The sequence below is a fragment of the Haematobia irritans genome, chromosome 2 (assembly GCF_050003625.1).
Source record: "Haematobia irritans isolate KBUSLIRL chromosome 2, ASM5000362v1, whole genome shotgun sequence".
Classification (NCBI taxonomy): domain Eukaryota; kingdom Metazoa; phylum Arthropoda; class Insecta; order Diptera; family Muscidae; genus Haematobia; species Haematobia irritans.
In genome coordinates, this window is record NC_134398.1 from 221,433,874 (window position 1) to 221,448,289 (window position 14,416).

The window sequence follows — 14,416 nt, forward strand, 5'->3', positions numbered from 1 at the left end:
TGGGCCATATCAGTCCACTTTTACGTATAGCCCCCGTATAAACGGACCCCCAAATTTGGCTTGCCGATCCTCTAGAGAAGCAAATTTCATCCGATCCGGCTGAAATTTCGTACATGATGTTAGCATATGGTCTCTAATAACCGTGCAAAAATTGGTCCACATCAGTCAATAATTATATATAGCCCCCATATAAACCGAGCCCCAGATTTGGCTTGGGGAGCCTCTAAGAGAAGCAAATTTCATCCGATCCGGTTGAAATTAGGTACATGGTGTCAGCATATGATCTCTAACAACCATGCAAAATTTGGTCCACATCGGTCCATAATTATATATAGCCCCCATATAAACCGATCCCCCGATTTGGCTTGCGGAGCCTCTAAGAGAAGCAAATTTCATCCGCTCCGGCTGAAATTTGGTACATGGTGTTAGTATATGATCTCTAATAATGGTCCACATTGGCCCATAATTATATATAGCCCCCATATAAACCGATCCCCAGATTTGACCTCCGGAGCCTCGTGGAAGAGCAAAATTCAACCGATTCGGTTGAAATTTGGTACGTGGTGTTAATATATAGCCTCAAACACCCATGCAAAAATTGGTCGAAATCGGTCCATAATTATATATAGCTCCCATATAAACCGATCCCCAGATTTGACCTCCGGAGCCCCTTGGAAGAGCAAAATTCATCCGATTCGGTTTAAATTTGGTACGTGATGTTAGTATATGATATTTAACAACCATGCCAAAAGTGTCCCTAATCAGTCCCTAATCATATATAGCCCCCATATAAGCCGATTCCGAGATTTGGTTTTGGAGCCACTTGGAGGAGCAAATTTCATCCGAGGCAGTTGAAATTTGGTACATTGTGCTAGCATATGGTCGCAAACAACCATTCCTAACTAGGTCCAATCGGTCTATAGTTATATATAGCCCTCAGATAAATAGATCCCCAATCACACAAAAATTGGTCCATATCAAGTTCATAATTGTACCCCCATATTTCAATTCTGGCTCTCTACGTACCGTGCAAAAGTCCATATCGATTCGTAATTATTTGTAGATTTACCTATACATATCTTTTTTGTCTAATATATACCACGTATGGACTAACTCACAATTTAGAAAACGATGTTAAGAAGTTTTAAGATACCACAACTCAATTAATTCGATTGTGGATGACAGTCTTTCGTAGACGTTTCTACACAATCCATGGTGGAGGGTACATAAGATTCGGCCTAGCCGAACTTACGGCCGTATATACTTGTTTATATTAAAATTGATATTCATATTAGGGAAATTTTAGCTAACACATAATAATTTCCATGAAATAAAATACAATTAAATTAGTTTTAGGTCCCCCTTTATTCGGTTGTATAAACTACACATCTCAATTTCATATATAAGTTTATCTCGTATTATGAAATATTAAAGCCCAATACCATACATACCTTAAATATCTCCCATTGTGTCATTAACAATAGTAAGCAATTTTTTATAGTCAATTGTTCACAGTAATGCAACACATAAACACGAAGAGAAATAGTAATAAAATGCAATGGTGATTTTTTAATAGTTTTTCTTTATTATTTATTATAAATTATTCTTGGTTGATTGGTTTATTTTATTTTATACATTAAATTAAAAGAAAAATGTATGAATGTAAAAAATGTGTGTGGTGTTTTATCCTAACAACTAATAAAAGTCCTACAATTAAAGCTAATACGTATAAAATATAAAAAGTAGTGCTTATTAATTTATCAATTAATATTAAAAAAAACTTAAAAGCAAAAGAGTAGAAGTGCTTTAATAAAAAAACCGAATATTTTTTTTAATGTTCTTTGATTTTTGTTTCTTTTTATGTTAGCTATTCTAAGAAGATATAAAATATAAGTTAATTTATTTAAATAAATTACTATGTTGGATAATGTTACAATGAGAATCACGTTTCTAACTATGCTCTGTCGACTTGATAAGAAACAATCGTTTTTTTTTCCTTTTCTTCCGTTTAGTAGTCTTCCTGTTTGTTGTTTTTCTTCCGAATCTTTGTCGCACGACAAATTTTAATTGGCCTTAAAACAAACGAATTTACCAAAAACATTTCCACATTAGGAAAAAAGAGGTAATAGTGAAACATATTCCAGCAAGACAATAAAGCATAGTTTTCTTTTTGTTTAGTCTTCACCTAGGATCTGGGTAAAGTTTTAAGGGTCACATTGGTTTGGAGAATGAGATAGTGTCTATGTGTGTGTAGAGTATTTTTTATTTTTCAAAACGGCGAAAGGGATTTCTCTGATTTCTTGGGGTTTCTATTGCGGTTGAATGTGGCATGAGTTTTTTTTTTGTTTTTCTTCTTCAATTTCAGGCCAATACATCCTGATTTTTATTTCTTAATGTACGCGGTAATGTATGATTCTCTTTTAAATGTTGATGCCGTGGCAAGATCGTTGAAGATGGTGGAGTTACATTGTCCATATGTTGCGATGGTGATAGTACTTTACTTGTTTCCCTATACAGGATGTATATGCAAACACCAATCAGTATCACAGAGATCATTATGGTGAGTAAAACACTGCCCATATTAGCGGAAACCAATTCCAGTATTGATGTAAAAGCTACATAGAAAAAAAATAAAAATAAATTATTTCCAATTAAACAGCTGATTGAAACGAAAAAAAAAAAACCGAATCAATGAAACCCAAATTTACAAAATTACTTTTAGAAAGTCCAGAAATTAGTAAAATTTTTAACTACAGTATGTGTTTCAATTCTGTAAATTTCAAAACTTCTCTACACTCAAAGAAAAAAAATCAGTAAACTCTACATGAAAGCCAATTTAATTCTATTTTAGTTCATGAATTTATTAAGATTTGAGAAAATTTTCTTGATTTTAATAATTGTTTGTGTACGTTAGTTAAATGAACTAGAAAAGGTGGTAAACTTATACATAAATGAAGCATAAATATTTACTAAATTTGTATATCCCACAAAATAGTTCATAAAATTGGTAAATTTCACCCATTGGTAATAAGTCCCCGGTCTGACACAACACAGATGGCGTCGCTAGTATTAAATGCATATTATTATACCCTCCACCATAGGATGGGGGTATATTAACTTTGTCATTCCGTTTGTAACACATCGAAATATTGCTCTAAGACCTCATAAAGTATATATATTCTGGGTCGTGGTGAAATTCTGAGTCGATCTGGGCATGTCCGTCCGTCCGTCTGTTGAAATCACGCTAACTTCCGAACGAAACAAGCTATCGACTTGAAACTTGGCACAAATCGTTGTTATTGATGTAGGTCAGATGGTATTGCAAATGGGCTATATCCGTCCACTTTTACGTATAGCCCCCATATAAACGGACCCCCAAATTTGGCTTGCCGATCCTCTAAGAAAAACAAATTTTATCCGATCCGACTGAAACTTGGTACATAGTGTTGGGATATGGTCTCTAACAACCATGCACAAATTGGTCCACATCGGTCCATAATTATATATAGCTCCCATATAAACCAATCCCCAGATTTGGCTTGCGGAGCCCCTAAGAGAAGCAAATTTCATCCGATCCGGCTGAAATTTGGTACATGGTGTTAGTATATGGTATCTAAAAACCACGCAAAAATTGGTCCACATCGGTCCATAATTATATATAGCGCCCATATAAACCGATCCCCAGATTTGGGTTGCGCAGCCACAAAGAGAAGCAAATTTCATCTGATCCGCCTGAAATTTGGTACATGATATTGGTATATGGTCTCTAACAACCATGCAAAAATTGGTCCACATCGGTTCATAATTATATATAGCCCCCGTATAAACCGATCCCCAGATTTGGCTTGCGAAGTCTCCAAGAGATTAAAATTTCATCCAATCCGGTTGTAATTTGGAACATGGTGTTAGTATATGATCTTTAACAACCGTGTCAGAATGTGTCCATATCGGTCCATAATTATATATAGCCCCCATATAAAACGTTCTCCAGATTTGACCTCCGGAGCCTCTTGGAAGAACAAAATTCATCCGATCCGGTTCAAATTAGGAACGTGGTGTTAGTATATGGTCGCTAACAACCATACCAAAATTGGTCCATATCGGTTCATAACATGGTTGCCACTAGAGCCAAAAATAATCTACCAAAATTTTATTTCTATAGAAAATTTTGTCAAAATTTTATTTCTAGAGAAAATTTTGTAAAAATTTTATTCGGTTCATAATAAAATTTTCATCATTGTCAAAATTTTATTTCTATAGAAAATTTTGTCAAAATTTTATTTCTATAGAAAATTTTGTTCAAATTTTATTCGGTTCATAATCATGGTTGCCACTCGACCCAAAAATAATCTACCAAGATTTTATTTCTATAGAAAATTTTGTCAAAAGTTTATTTCTATAGAAAATTTTGTTAAAATTTTCTTTCTGTAGAAATTTTTGTCAAAATTTTCTTTCTATAGAAAATTTTGTCTAAATTTTTATTTCTATAGAAAATTTTGTGAAAATTTTATTTCTATAGAAAATTTTGTTAAAATTTTATTTCTGTAGAAAATTTTGTCAAAATTTTATGTCTACTTTGTCAAACTGAATTATATACGTATTGGATCGATCTTTTTTGATTTAATATAGCACTTATGGACTTACATACAATTTAGAAGATGGTGTTAGGAGGTTTTAAGATACCTTGCCATCGGCAAGCGTTACCGCAACTTAAGTAATTCGATTGTGGATGGCAGTGTTTAGAAGAAGTTTCTACGCAGTCCATGGTGGAGGGTACATAAGCTTCGGCCTGGCCGAACTATACTTGTTTTTATATAGTACCAACCTTCAAATGATTCGTGTCATGATGACGTCTGTACGTCAATTAGTTTGTGAGATAGAGCGTCTTTTGTGAAGCAACTTTTGTTATTGTGAAAAAAATGGGGAAAAAAGGAATTTCGTGTTTTGATAAAATACTGTTTTCTGAAGGGAAAAAATACGGTGGAAGCAAAAAACTTGGCTTGATAATGAGTTTCCGGACTCTGTTCCAGGGAAATCAACAATAATTGATTGGTATGCAAAATTAAGGCGTGGTGAAATGAGCACTGAGGACAGTGGACGCCCGAAAGAGGTGGTTACCGACGAAAACATCAAAAAAATCCACAAAATGATTTTGAATGACCGTAAAATGAAGTTGATCGAGATAGCAGAGGCCTTAAAGATATCAAAGGAACGTGTTGGTCATATCATTCATCAATATTTGGATATGCGGAAGCACTGTGCAAAATGGGTGCAGCGCGAGCTCACATTTGACCAAAAAAAAAACAACGTGTTGATGATTCTGAGCGGTGTTTGCAGCTGTTAACTCGTAATACACCCGAGTTTTTCCGTCGATATGTGACAATGGATGAAACATGGCTCCATCACTACACTCCTGAGTCCAATCGACAGTCGGCTGAGTGGACAGCGACCGGTGAATCGTCTCCGAAGCGTGGAAAGACTCAAAAGTCCGCTGGCAAAGTAATGGCCTCTGTTTTTTGGGATGCGCATGGAATAATTTTGATCGATTATCTTGAGAAGGGAAAAACCATCAACAGTGACTATTATATGGCATTATTGGAGCGTTTGAAGGTCGAAATCGCGGCAAAACGACCCCATATGAAGAAGAAAAAAGTATTGTTCCACCAAGACAATGCACCGTGTCACAAGTCACTGAGAACGATGGCAAAAATTCATGAATATTTGAAGGTCGAAATCGCGGCAAAACGGCCCCATATGAAGAAGAAAAGACAACGCACCGTGCCACAAGTCATTGAGAACGATGGCAAAAATTCATGAATTGCGCTTCGAATTGCTTCCCAACCCACCGTATTCTCCAGATCTGGCCCCCAGCGACTTTTTCTTGTTCTCAGACCTCAAAAGGATGCTCGCAGGGAAAAAATGTTGCTGTAATGAAGAGGTGATCGCAGAAACTGAGGCCTATTTTGAGGCAAAACCGAAGGAGTACTACCAAAATGGTATCAAAAAATTGGAAGGTCGTTATAATCGTTGAATCGCTCTTGAAGGGAACTCTGTTGAATAATAAAAACGAATTTTGACAAAAAAATGTGTTTTTCTTTGTTTTTTGGTACTAGCAGAATAGTGCATGGAATGGCTAAGCATTTCAAGCCTATTATCTTAAGACGCTGGAAAGAATTTTTTGATAATCATATTCGGAATCAACTGAACGGGAGATTGTCAAACTGTCAACATGCTTACCTAAAGTGCAAATCTGTATATTCGGCACTACACTCTGTAGTGCATCACATTGAGAGATCCATGACACACAAGGAATATACATTGGCGGCTTTTCTTGATATTGAGGGCGCCTTTAATAATACAAGAATAGGAAATCTACTACTTGCATTGGATAGGAATGGTGTGAGCGATTCTGTAATCGATCTCATAGAAGTATGCAATCGGTTCTGGTAAACTCTACGAGGAACGTGACAACAACAAGGGGACTACCCCAAGAAGGTGTGATATCGCCTATACTTTGGCTACTCATAGTAGATGAGATTCTAACTTTTCTCCACGAAAAAGGTATAAAAAATAGTGGCGTATGCGGATGATATTGTTCTGATGGTGTCTGGAAAATTTCTGGATACAATCTCCGATATAATGAGTGAGGCATTACAGTTTATATCCAACTGGGCAAGGAACTGTGCTCAGCAAAAAATGGAGCACTATTTCAGCAGGATTGTAAGGAAGAGAGACAGTACCAACTGCTTACAAAATAACCAAATCAGCGCTGATTTTTGTGGGCTATATCCCGATTTAGAGCAGCTTCTACGTGGCGCTGATATAATTGCTCATTTTAATAGAAATATTGCTCAGAAGTGATATATAATCTTGAGTATAGCATTGTTGGCGTGAAGGAAAACAGCACTACTTTTCATGCATCTATACTGTATGAATTGATTGCAATAACGGAAACGAATGATCATAAACTAGTTTGATTACTCGTTTACGTTATTGCCACCGATTCATGCATTGTGGATGCACTGCCTACTTTATTGTATACCAAAAAGCGCAACTAACTTTTACTGCCGAAGTATTTTTTGCTGGGTGGTTTGGGCGTTAACCCAAAGAAGACTGAGCTAGTGCTCTTCACTAGAGGAAGGAAAACCAACGGGTACAAGGATCCACAATTTCAAGGAACGATATTGACCCTCTCGAAATCGGCCAAGTACCTGGTCAGTGGTCAGGGACTCTAGACTAAACTGGCTGGAAAATACGACAGTTCGTCTAAAGAAGGCTTATGCGGCACTGTTGGAGGAACCCTGGGGGATGAAGCCATCCCTCTTTCACTGGTTTTTTACAGCGGTTATAAAAAGCGCAACTAACTTTTACTGCTGAAGTATTTTTTGCTGGGTTGTTTGGACATTAACCCAAAGAAGACAGAGCTAGTGCTCTTCACTAGAGGAAGGAAAACCAACGGGTACAAGGAGACACAATTTCAATGAACGATATTGACCCTCACGAAATCGGCCAAGTACCTGGGAGTGGTCAGGGACTCTAGAATAAACTGGCTGGAAAACACGACAGTTCGTCTAAAGGAGGCTTATGCGGCACTGTTGGGGGAACACTGGGGGATGAAGCCATCCCTCTTTCACTGGCTTTTTACAGCGGTTATAGGACCAATGGCTACGTATGGATGCCATGGACTCTTTACAGCGGTTATAGGACCAATGTCTACCTATGGATGCCATGGACTCTAGACTAAACTAGCTGGAAAATACGGCAGGCAGTTCGTCTAAAGAAGGCTTATGCGGCACTGTTGGGGGAACGCTGGGGAATGAAGCCATCCATCTTTCACTGGCTTTTTACAATGGCTACCTATGGATGCCACGTCTGGTGGACCATAACGAACCATCAGAATCATATGCAACATATCAACAGGATAAACAAAACGGTTCTTATTTATATGACTGGTGCGATGACAACAACGGTCACTGTGGCTCTGGAGGTTCTAATGGGAATTTGACCGCTTGATCTGCATATAAGGAAGACAGCTGCGGCTGGAAGGTTTGGACTCGCTTGGAAACGCGGTCTGCAGGCACACGGGACTTTGTTGCTTCAGTTGGCCAACACTTAAGGACGGACTAAATGGCGACTCGGCAGAACGGCTCTTATTTATATGACTGGTGCGATTAGAACAACGGCCACTGCGGTTCTGGAGGTTCTAATGGGTATTTGCCCGCTTGATCTGCATATTAGGAAGATAACTGAAGTGATACTCATGAGACTGAAGAGCCTGGACTCGCTTGGAAACGCCCCTGCATTTTTGTTACTTCAGTTGGACAACACCTAAGGACGGACTATATGGCGACTCGGCATGAATATGAGGGCAGGCTGAGATTGATTTTCCCAAGTATAGTATGCGACTGAGAGGAAAGGCGCATACTTTTTGCGGATCTGAACATATATACAGAAGGATCGAAAATACATAGTATTTACTGCGAGGAATTAAAATGGATAGTGCATGCAGCATCCTTCAGGCAGAGGTATTTGATATTGTCAAAGCAGAGGATCCTCTGTTGATCCTGAAGGCCGATATTCAAAAGCGATAAAGGCTTTGGATAATGAGAGTATAATGTCGAAGATAGTCAGCCGCTGTCGTAGAGAGCTTAGGGCTCTCACTGAACAGCATGTTACTCTGTGGGAGCCACCGTGGTGCAATGGTTAGCATGCCCGCCTTGCATACACAAGGTCGTGGGTTCGATTCCTGCTTCGACCGAACACCAAAAAGTTTTTCAGCGGTGGATTATCCCACCTCAGTAGTGCTGGTGACATTTCTGAGGGTTTCAAAACTTCTCTAAGTGGTTTCACAGCAATGTGGAATGCCGTTCGGACTCGGCTATAAAAAGGAGGTTCTTTGTCATTGAGCTTAACATGGAATCGGGCAGCACTCAGTGATAAGAGAGAAGTTCACCAATGTGGTATAACAATGGACTGAGTAGTCTAAGTGAGCCTGATACATCGGGCTGCCACCTTACCTATACTACTCTGTGCTGGGTACCTTTACATTATGGAATAAGGGACAATGAGTGGGCGGATGAGCTGGCTAAGGACGATGCACGCGGCAGGGATAACATCGTTACGGACGTTCTTCCCCTGCTATCTTTTTATACTTACGGAGTCAAGGTCAAGCACATTGATTTATGGAAAGGACGATGGGATTCCTCTGCGGGTTGCGAGCAAACCAAACTGATATGGAACGACAAGTATAGTAGAAAATCTGGATTTCTACTCCCTGGCGACGCATAGGGAGAATTTGAGGAGGATAACAGAACACAACACATTGGGGAAGTACGTGGTAAGAATTGGCTTAATGTCTGATGATATGTGTCGATGGTGCCTGGACCCGGAGGCTACAGAAGTTTTTTACCATTTTCTGTGCCAGTGTCCGGCATTATCTTTTAGAAGAAACAAGATACTGGGTTCCTTGTTCTTTCAGGATAGTACGGATGTCCGCGAATGTAATCAGAAAGATAAACTTGCCTTTATTAAGACTTCTGGATGGAAAATCTAGAAACCCTGTTGACGACGCAAATGAGATGGATTGATCCTGGCAGAGGAAGATAGATAATGAAGAGGAAAGGGAAAAAACTATGAAGAATCACAATGGACCAACCTGGTCTGATTGGAAACCAAATCCCTTTCTAAGGATTTGGTTTCAGCCTCTATACCTAACCATGGTACTAAAGACATTTTTACAATTTTTAACTCAATTTTTTCCTTCAAACTTCATTTCTTTTATAAATGAAAAAAAATGAACTAGGTCTGATAAATTTTCTTGAATTTGTTGAAAAACATTTACTTATTTTTGTGAAACCCACATGAGATCTGAGTTTAATTAAATTTCTCAAAAACTAACCAAAATTTTCTTTCCTGGTGTGTCCACTATTTTTTGAGGGTAAGTGGTTTTACCGCAAAGCCGTGCGGGATCGGCTATAAAAAGGAGGTTCCTTGTCATTGAGCTAAACATAGAATGAGAGAGAAGTTCACCACTGTGGTATCACAATCGAATGAATAGTCTAAGTTAGCCTGAAATACCGAAGGACTTAATTAGGATGGTCAATGGCCAGGAATAATAGAGGCTGAATGTTTAAGTTCGTGTAAGTTCGGTATTTATGATATTTGAAAATTTAAATGATTGCATGACTCTTTTTTTCTGTGTTACAGTCTATTCATACAAATTCACAAAACCCATTTATCTCCAAAGTATCTACACCCAAATAAAAAATATAGACAAACGAAATTCCCGTTTGTTATACTCATTTTCTTAAAGAGCAAATAAACCCGAATTTGTGACACGTGTTGCAAGGATTTTCTCTAACGATTTTTATTTACTTCAATAGAAAATTTCTTAGCACCAAAAAAAAACTCCGTTGGTCTAAAATTTCGTTCCTCACAAAAGACAGAAATACTTCTTTCAGTGTAGTCTTAAGTAAAATGCATCTCTTCCACACTCATAAAGCGTAGCAATTCCAAATACAAAATAAACGAGAGTACAACTTACCTCTTCCTGTGGGCGTATCACTTAGCTTTCCTCCATCCTCGACAATAATCTCATATCCATCATTGCGATCCAATATTAATTTAGCAAATCTAGCAGAAAATTGTTCATTATCACCTTTCACATCATCCATTTCATTTTCATCGTGGACTTTCATGGTTTCCTCTAACAATTGATGACCGGCAGGTTGTTGTTCATCATTCGCTGATGTATCGGGGCTGGATTCATCTTTGATATGATCTTCATTAACACCTGGAATAATATTTTCTAATATTGCAATGGCATTTGTATTGTCCTCTTCCTTGTCATGGTCATTCGTATGCGATGCTACTGCACTTGCGTTGAAAGTGTTCGCTGTGGGATTGTCCATTTCTTGAACTAAAGCATCTATCTCTTCTGAGGATTGTGTTGATGAGACATCAACATGAGCATCATCATGATTATCAGGCATTGTGTCGGGATCATTTTCCTTTAAAATCAATTCACTTTTATCGACAAAACGAAAAGGCTTTAGGCCACGACCCATACGCTCTTCTTCTTCAATGGATTCATGTTGAGATAATGCGGCAGCTCCACCACGCCCAGGTACTGAAAAACTAGCTCGTACCGTTTGCATGCCAGATTGATAGCTACAGACTACAACAAATCTAGAGAAGCAGAGGGAGAGAACGAAAAGGAAAAAGGGGAAAATAAAATCCAACACCTACCCCCCTATGTCACACCATTATTACCTTCTGGTACTGTGGGTAAATATACCCAGATTTTCTTGTACTGTAATAAATGTTTCCACTGTATTAGTTTCCGGTTTTACCATACTACCACAAGCCTTATGATCAATACGCATTACATAGGTGTCCTTATCATCATTGGGATCCCCTTTAACACCACAATTCCCACCATCTACAACAATTTTTCCACCAAAATTTGGTCCAGTTTCTACTTCAATTTCCGAAGCATTTGGTAAACAGCGTGTGGCTTGGGCTGAAACTATATACCAAAAAGAGAAAATCAAATTCCTGTTCCCAATAGATGTCGCATCCATCGAAACTTACATCCTTTAGTTGGTATAACTATAGTTTGGCCTCCCAAATTATTTGTACTCAAAAAATCATTACCCTCTATTTCATTTTCAAAAACTTCCGAACGTCCTGTTACCTTTTTCAGTTGTTTATGTTTGGGTATTGAACGAATATGGAAGGAATATTTGGTAGCCATACGTAAGTTATCCACTTGGGTGGCATATTGTCGCACTTGTCTTCTAAAAGTTTAAAGAGAGATTAAAGTATTGACAAATATCTCCTCCTTTCTATAAAGTGATTATTCCAAAATTTTCGAAATCCTACATTTTATTAATAACCTCCAAGTCGTTATCGTCATTATTGTCCTCTGGTGATTTGGTCCCATTGACAATTTTCGATCGACATCGATGTGGTCCAAATGATTGCAACTCACAGAAGAATAATTGAAAGGCTGCTGGTGGTTCAATTTCATTGCTGCTATTCGTTATAATATCTTGAGGTGATGGAACAAATTCCACTTCCCATGTAAGGTTTACCGATTTGTAATTAGGTTCTCCAGAAACACTGCGAATTTCTGAAATAATAAGAAAATAAAAATTGACAAAGAAGGTTGTAAACAAAAAAATCTAAGACAATTGAAAGTAGGAGAGACAATCGAGAGCATGATGGGAATTTGTATACAAAAATAACACAAGCTCGAGGTCAAATAATAATTTAATTAAAATTTGAATTGAAACAGAAACACTATTTTTTTGTGAAATAAAATTGAATTGCAATATAATGAAATAAAATTAACTGGAAAGCTTAATTTTATTTCATTTTATTGCAATTCAATTTTATTTCACAAAAAAATAGTGTTTCTGTTTCAATTCAATTTTTAATTAAATTATTATTTGACCTCGGGCTTAATTATTTGAAAGAAAACATAATGTATTAAATTTATAAATTTAATTGATTTTAATTTCATTCCACATCGTTTCGTTAATTGAGAACAATTGAACCCTGAAGTGAATTTCGAGTTTGACCTTTTATAGACCCTGTATTTTCAGTTTATTTCAATTCATTCCTTTTCACTTAATCGAATTTAATTTATTTCGATTATTATTATTTATTTAATTGATGGAACAAATTCCTCTAACCATGTAAGTTTTGCTAATTTATAATGAAGTTCTCCAGAAACACTGCGATTTTCTGAATTAGTAAAAAAATCAAAAATTTTGGAAAAAGGTTGTAAGCAAAAAAAAAAAAAACTAATGCATTGCATTCATTTCATTTCTTTTTATTTAATTTCACTAAAAATTGTGGAAAAAGTTTGTAAGTTTTTTTTATTTTAGTTAATTTTGCACTATTTAATTTTATTTTATTGTTCCTTATTTTAGTTCATTTCATTCCATTTTTTATCGTTTTACTTTATTGTACTTTATTTTTGTTCATTTTATTTTATTTTAGTGTTTTTTATTATATTTTATATTACTTAATTTAATTTATTTTTATTTTACTTCAGTTCCTTTTATTGAATTTATTTTATTTTGTGTTATTTTATTTTATTTTATTTTTTATTTTATGATATTTTATGCTATTTTATTTTATTTTTTTATTTTATTTTATTTTATTTAATTTTATTTTATTTTCATTGTTCATTTTATTTTATGCTATTTTATATTATTTCAATTAATTTTATTTTATTTTACTTTATTGTACTTTGTTTTATTTTATTTTATTTTATTTTATTTTATTTTATTTTATTTCATTTTATTTCAATTAAATTTATATTATTTCAATTAATTTTATTTTACTTTATTTTAGTTAATTTTTTTATTTTATTTTAATGATTTAATTTTATTTTTTATTTTATTCAGTTCTTTTTATTGAATTTATTTCACTTTATTTTAGTTTATTTTATTTTATTTTATTTTGTTTTACTTCATTTCATTTCATTTTATTTTATTTTATTGTACTTTATTTTTGTTCATTCCATTTTATTTTATTTTATATTATTTAATTTAATTTTATTGTATTTGAGTTCATTTTATTTAGTTTATTTTTTTTTAATAGTTCATTTTATTTAATGTTATTTTATTTTATTTTATTTTAATTTATTGCACTTTATTTTATTGTACTTCATTTTATTTTATTTTAATTTATTTTATTTTATTTTATTTAATTTTATTTTATTTTAATTTATTTTGATTTAATTTATTTTATTTTATTTTAATTTAATTTATTTTATTTTACTTTATTTTAGAACATTTTAGTTTGTTTTATTTTATTTCATTTCATTTTATTTTTTATTTTATGTTATTTTATTTTATTTTATTTCAATTAATTGTATTTTACTTTATTTTAGTTTATATTATTACTTTTATATTATTTTATTTTACTTTATTGTACTTTATTTTATTTCATTTTATTTTTTTATTTTATTTTATTTTATTTTATTTTATTTTATTTTATTTTAATTTATTTTATTTTATATTATTTTATTTTAATTTACTGTTTTAGTACATTTTAGTTAGTTTTATTTCATTTCATTTTATTTTTTATTTTATGTTTAATTTTATTTTACTTTATTTTAGTTAATTTTTTTATTTTAGTTTTTTATTTTATTTTAATGATTTAATTTAATTTTATTTTTTATTTTATTTTGTTTTATTTCATTTCATTTTATTTCATTTCATTTTATTTTATTGTACTTTATTTTTGTTCATTCCATTTTATATTATTTAATTTAATTTTATTGTATTTGAGTTCATTTTATTTAGATTATTTTATTTTTATAGTTCATTTTATTTATTGGACTTTATTTTATTGTACTTTATTTTATTTCATTTTATTTTATTTCATTTCATTTCATTTT

The 14,416-nt window shown here is 34.2% G+C and overlaps 1 protein-coding gene across 1 annotated transcript in view; it reads right to left on the bottom strand.

The window, feature by feature from the left end:
* Positions 1 to 1,562: 1,562 nt before the first annotated feature.
* The window catches only part of LOC142227144 (uncharacterized), a 77,379-nt gene continuing 64,525 nt past the window's right edge, over positions 1,563 to 14,416 (bottom strand). Inside the window, exons 2-6 of the mRNA XM_075297512.1 lie at positions 11,884 to 12,133; positions 11,593 to 11,798; positions 11,272 to 11,527; positions 10,544 to 11,187; positions 1,563 to 2,615 (exon numbers count right to left, since the gene is read on the bottom strand). Coding sequence (XP_075153627.1) covers positions 2,362 to 2,615; positions 10,544 to 11,187; positions 11,272 to 11,527; positions 11,593 to 11,798; positions 11,884 to 12,133 — 1,610 coding nt within the window. The 3' untranslated portion in view covers positions 1,563 to 2,361. The remainder of the gene's footprint in view (positions 2,616 to 10,543; positions 11,188 to 11,271; positions 11,528 to 11,592; positions 11,799 to 11,883; positions 12,134 to 14,416) is intronic.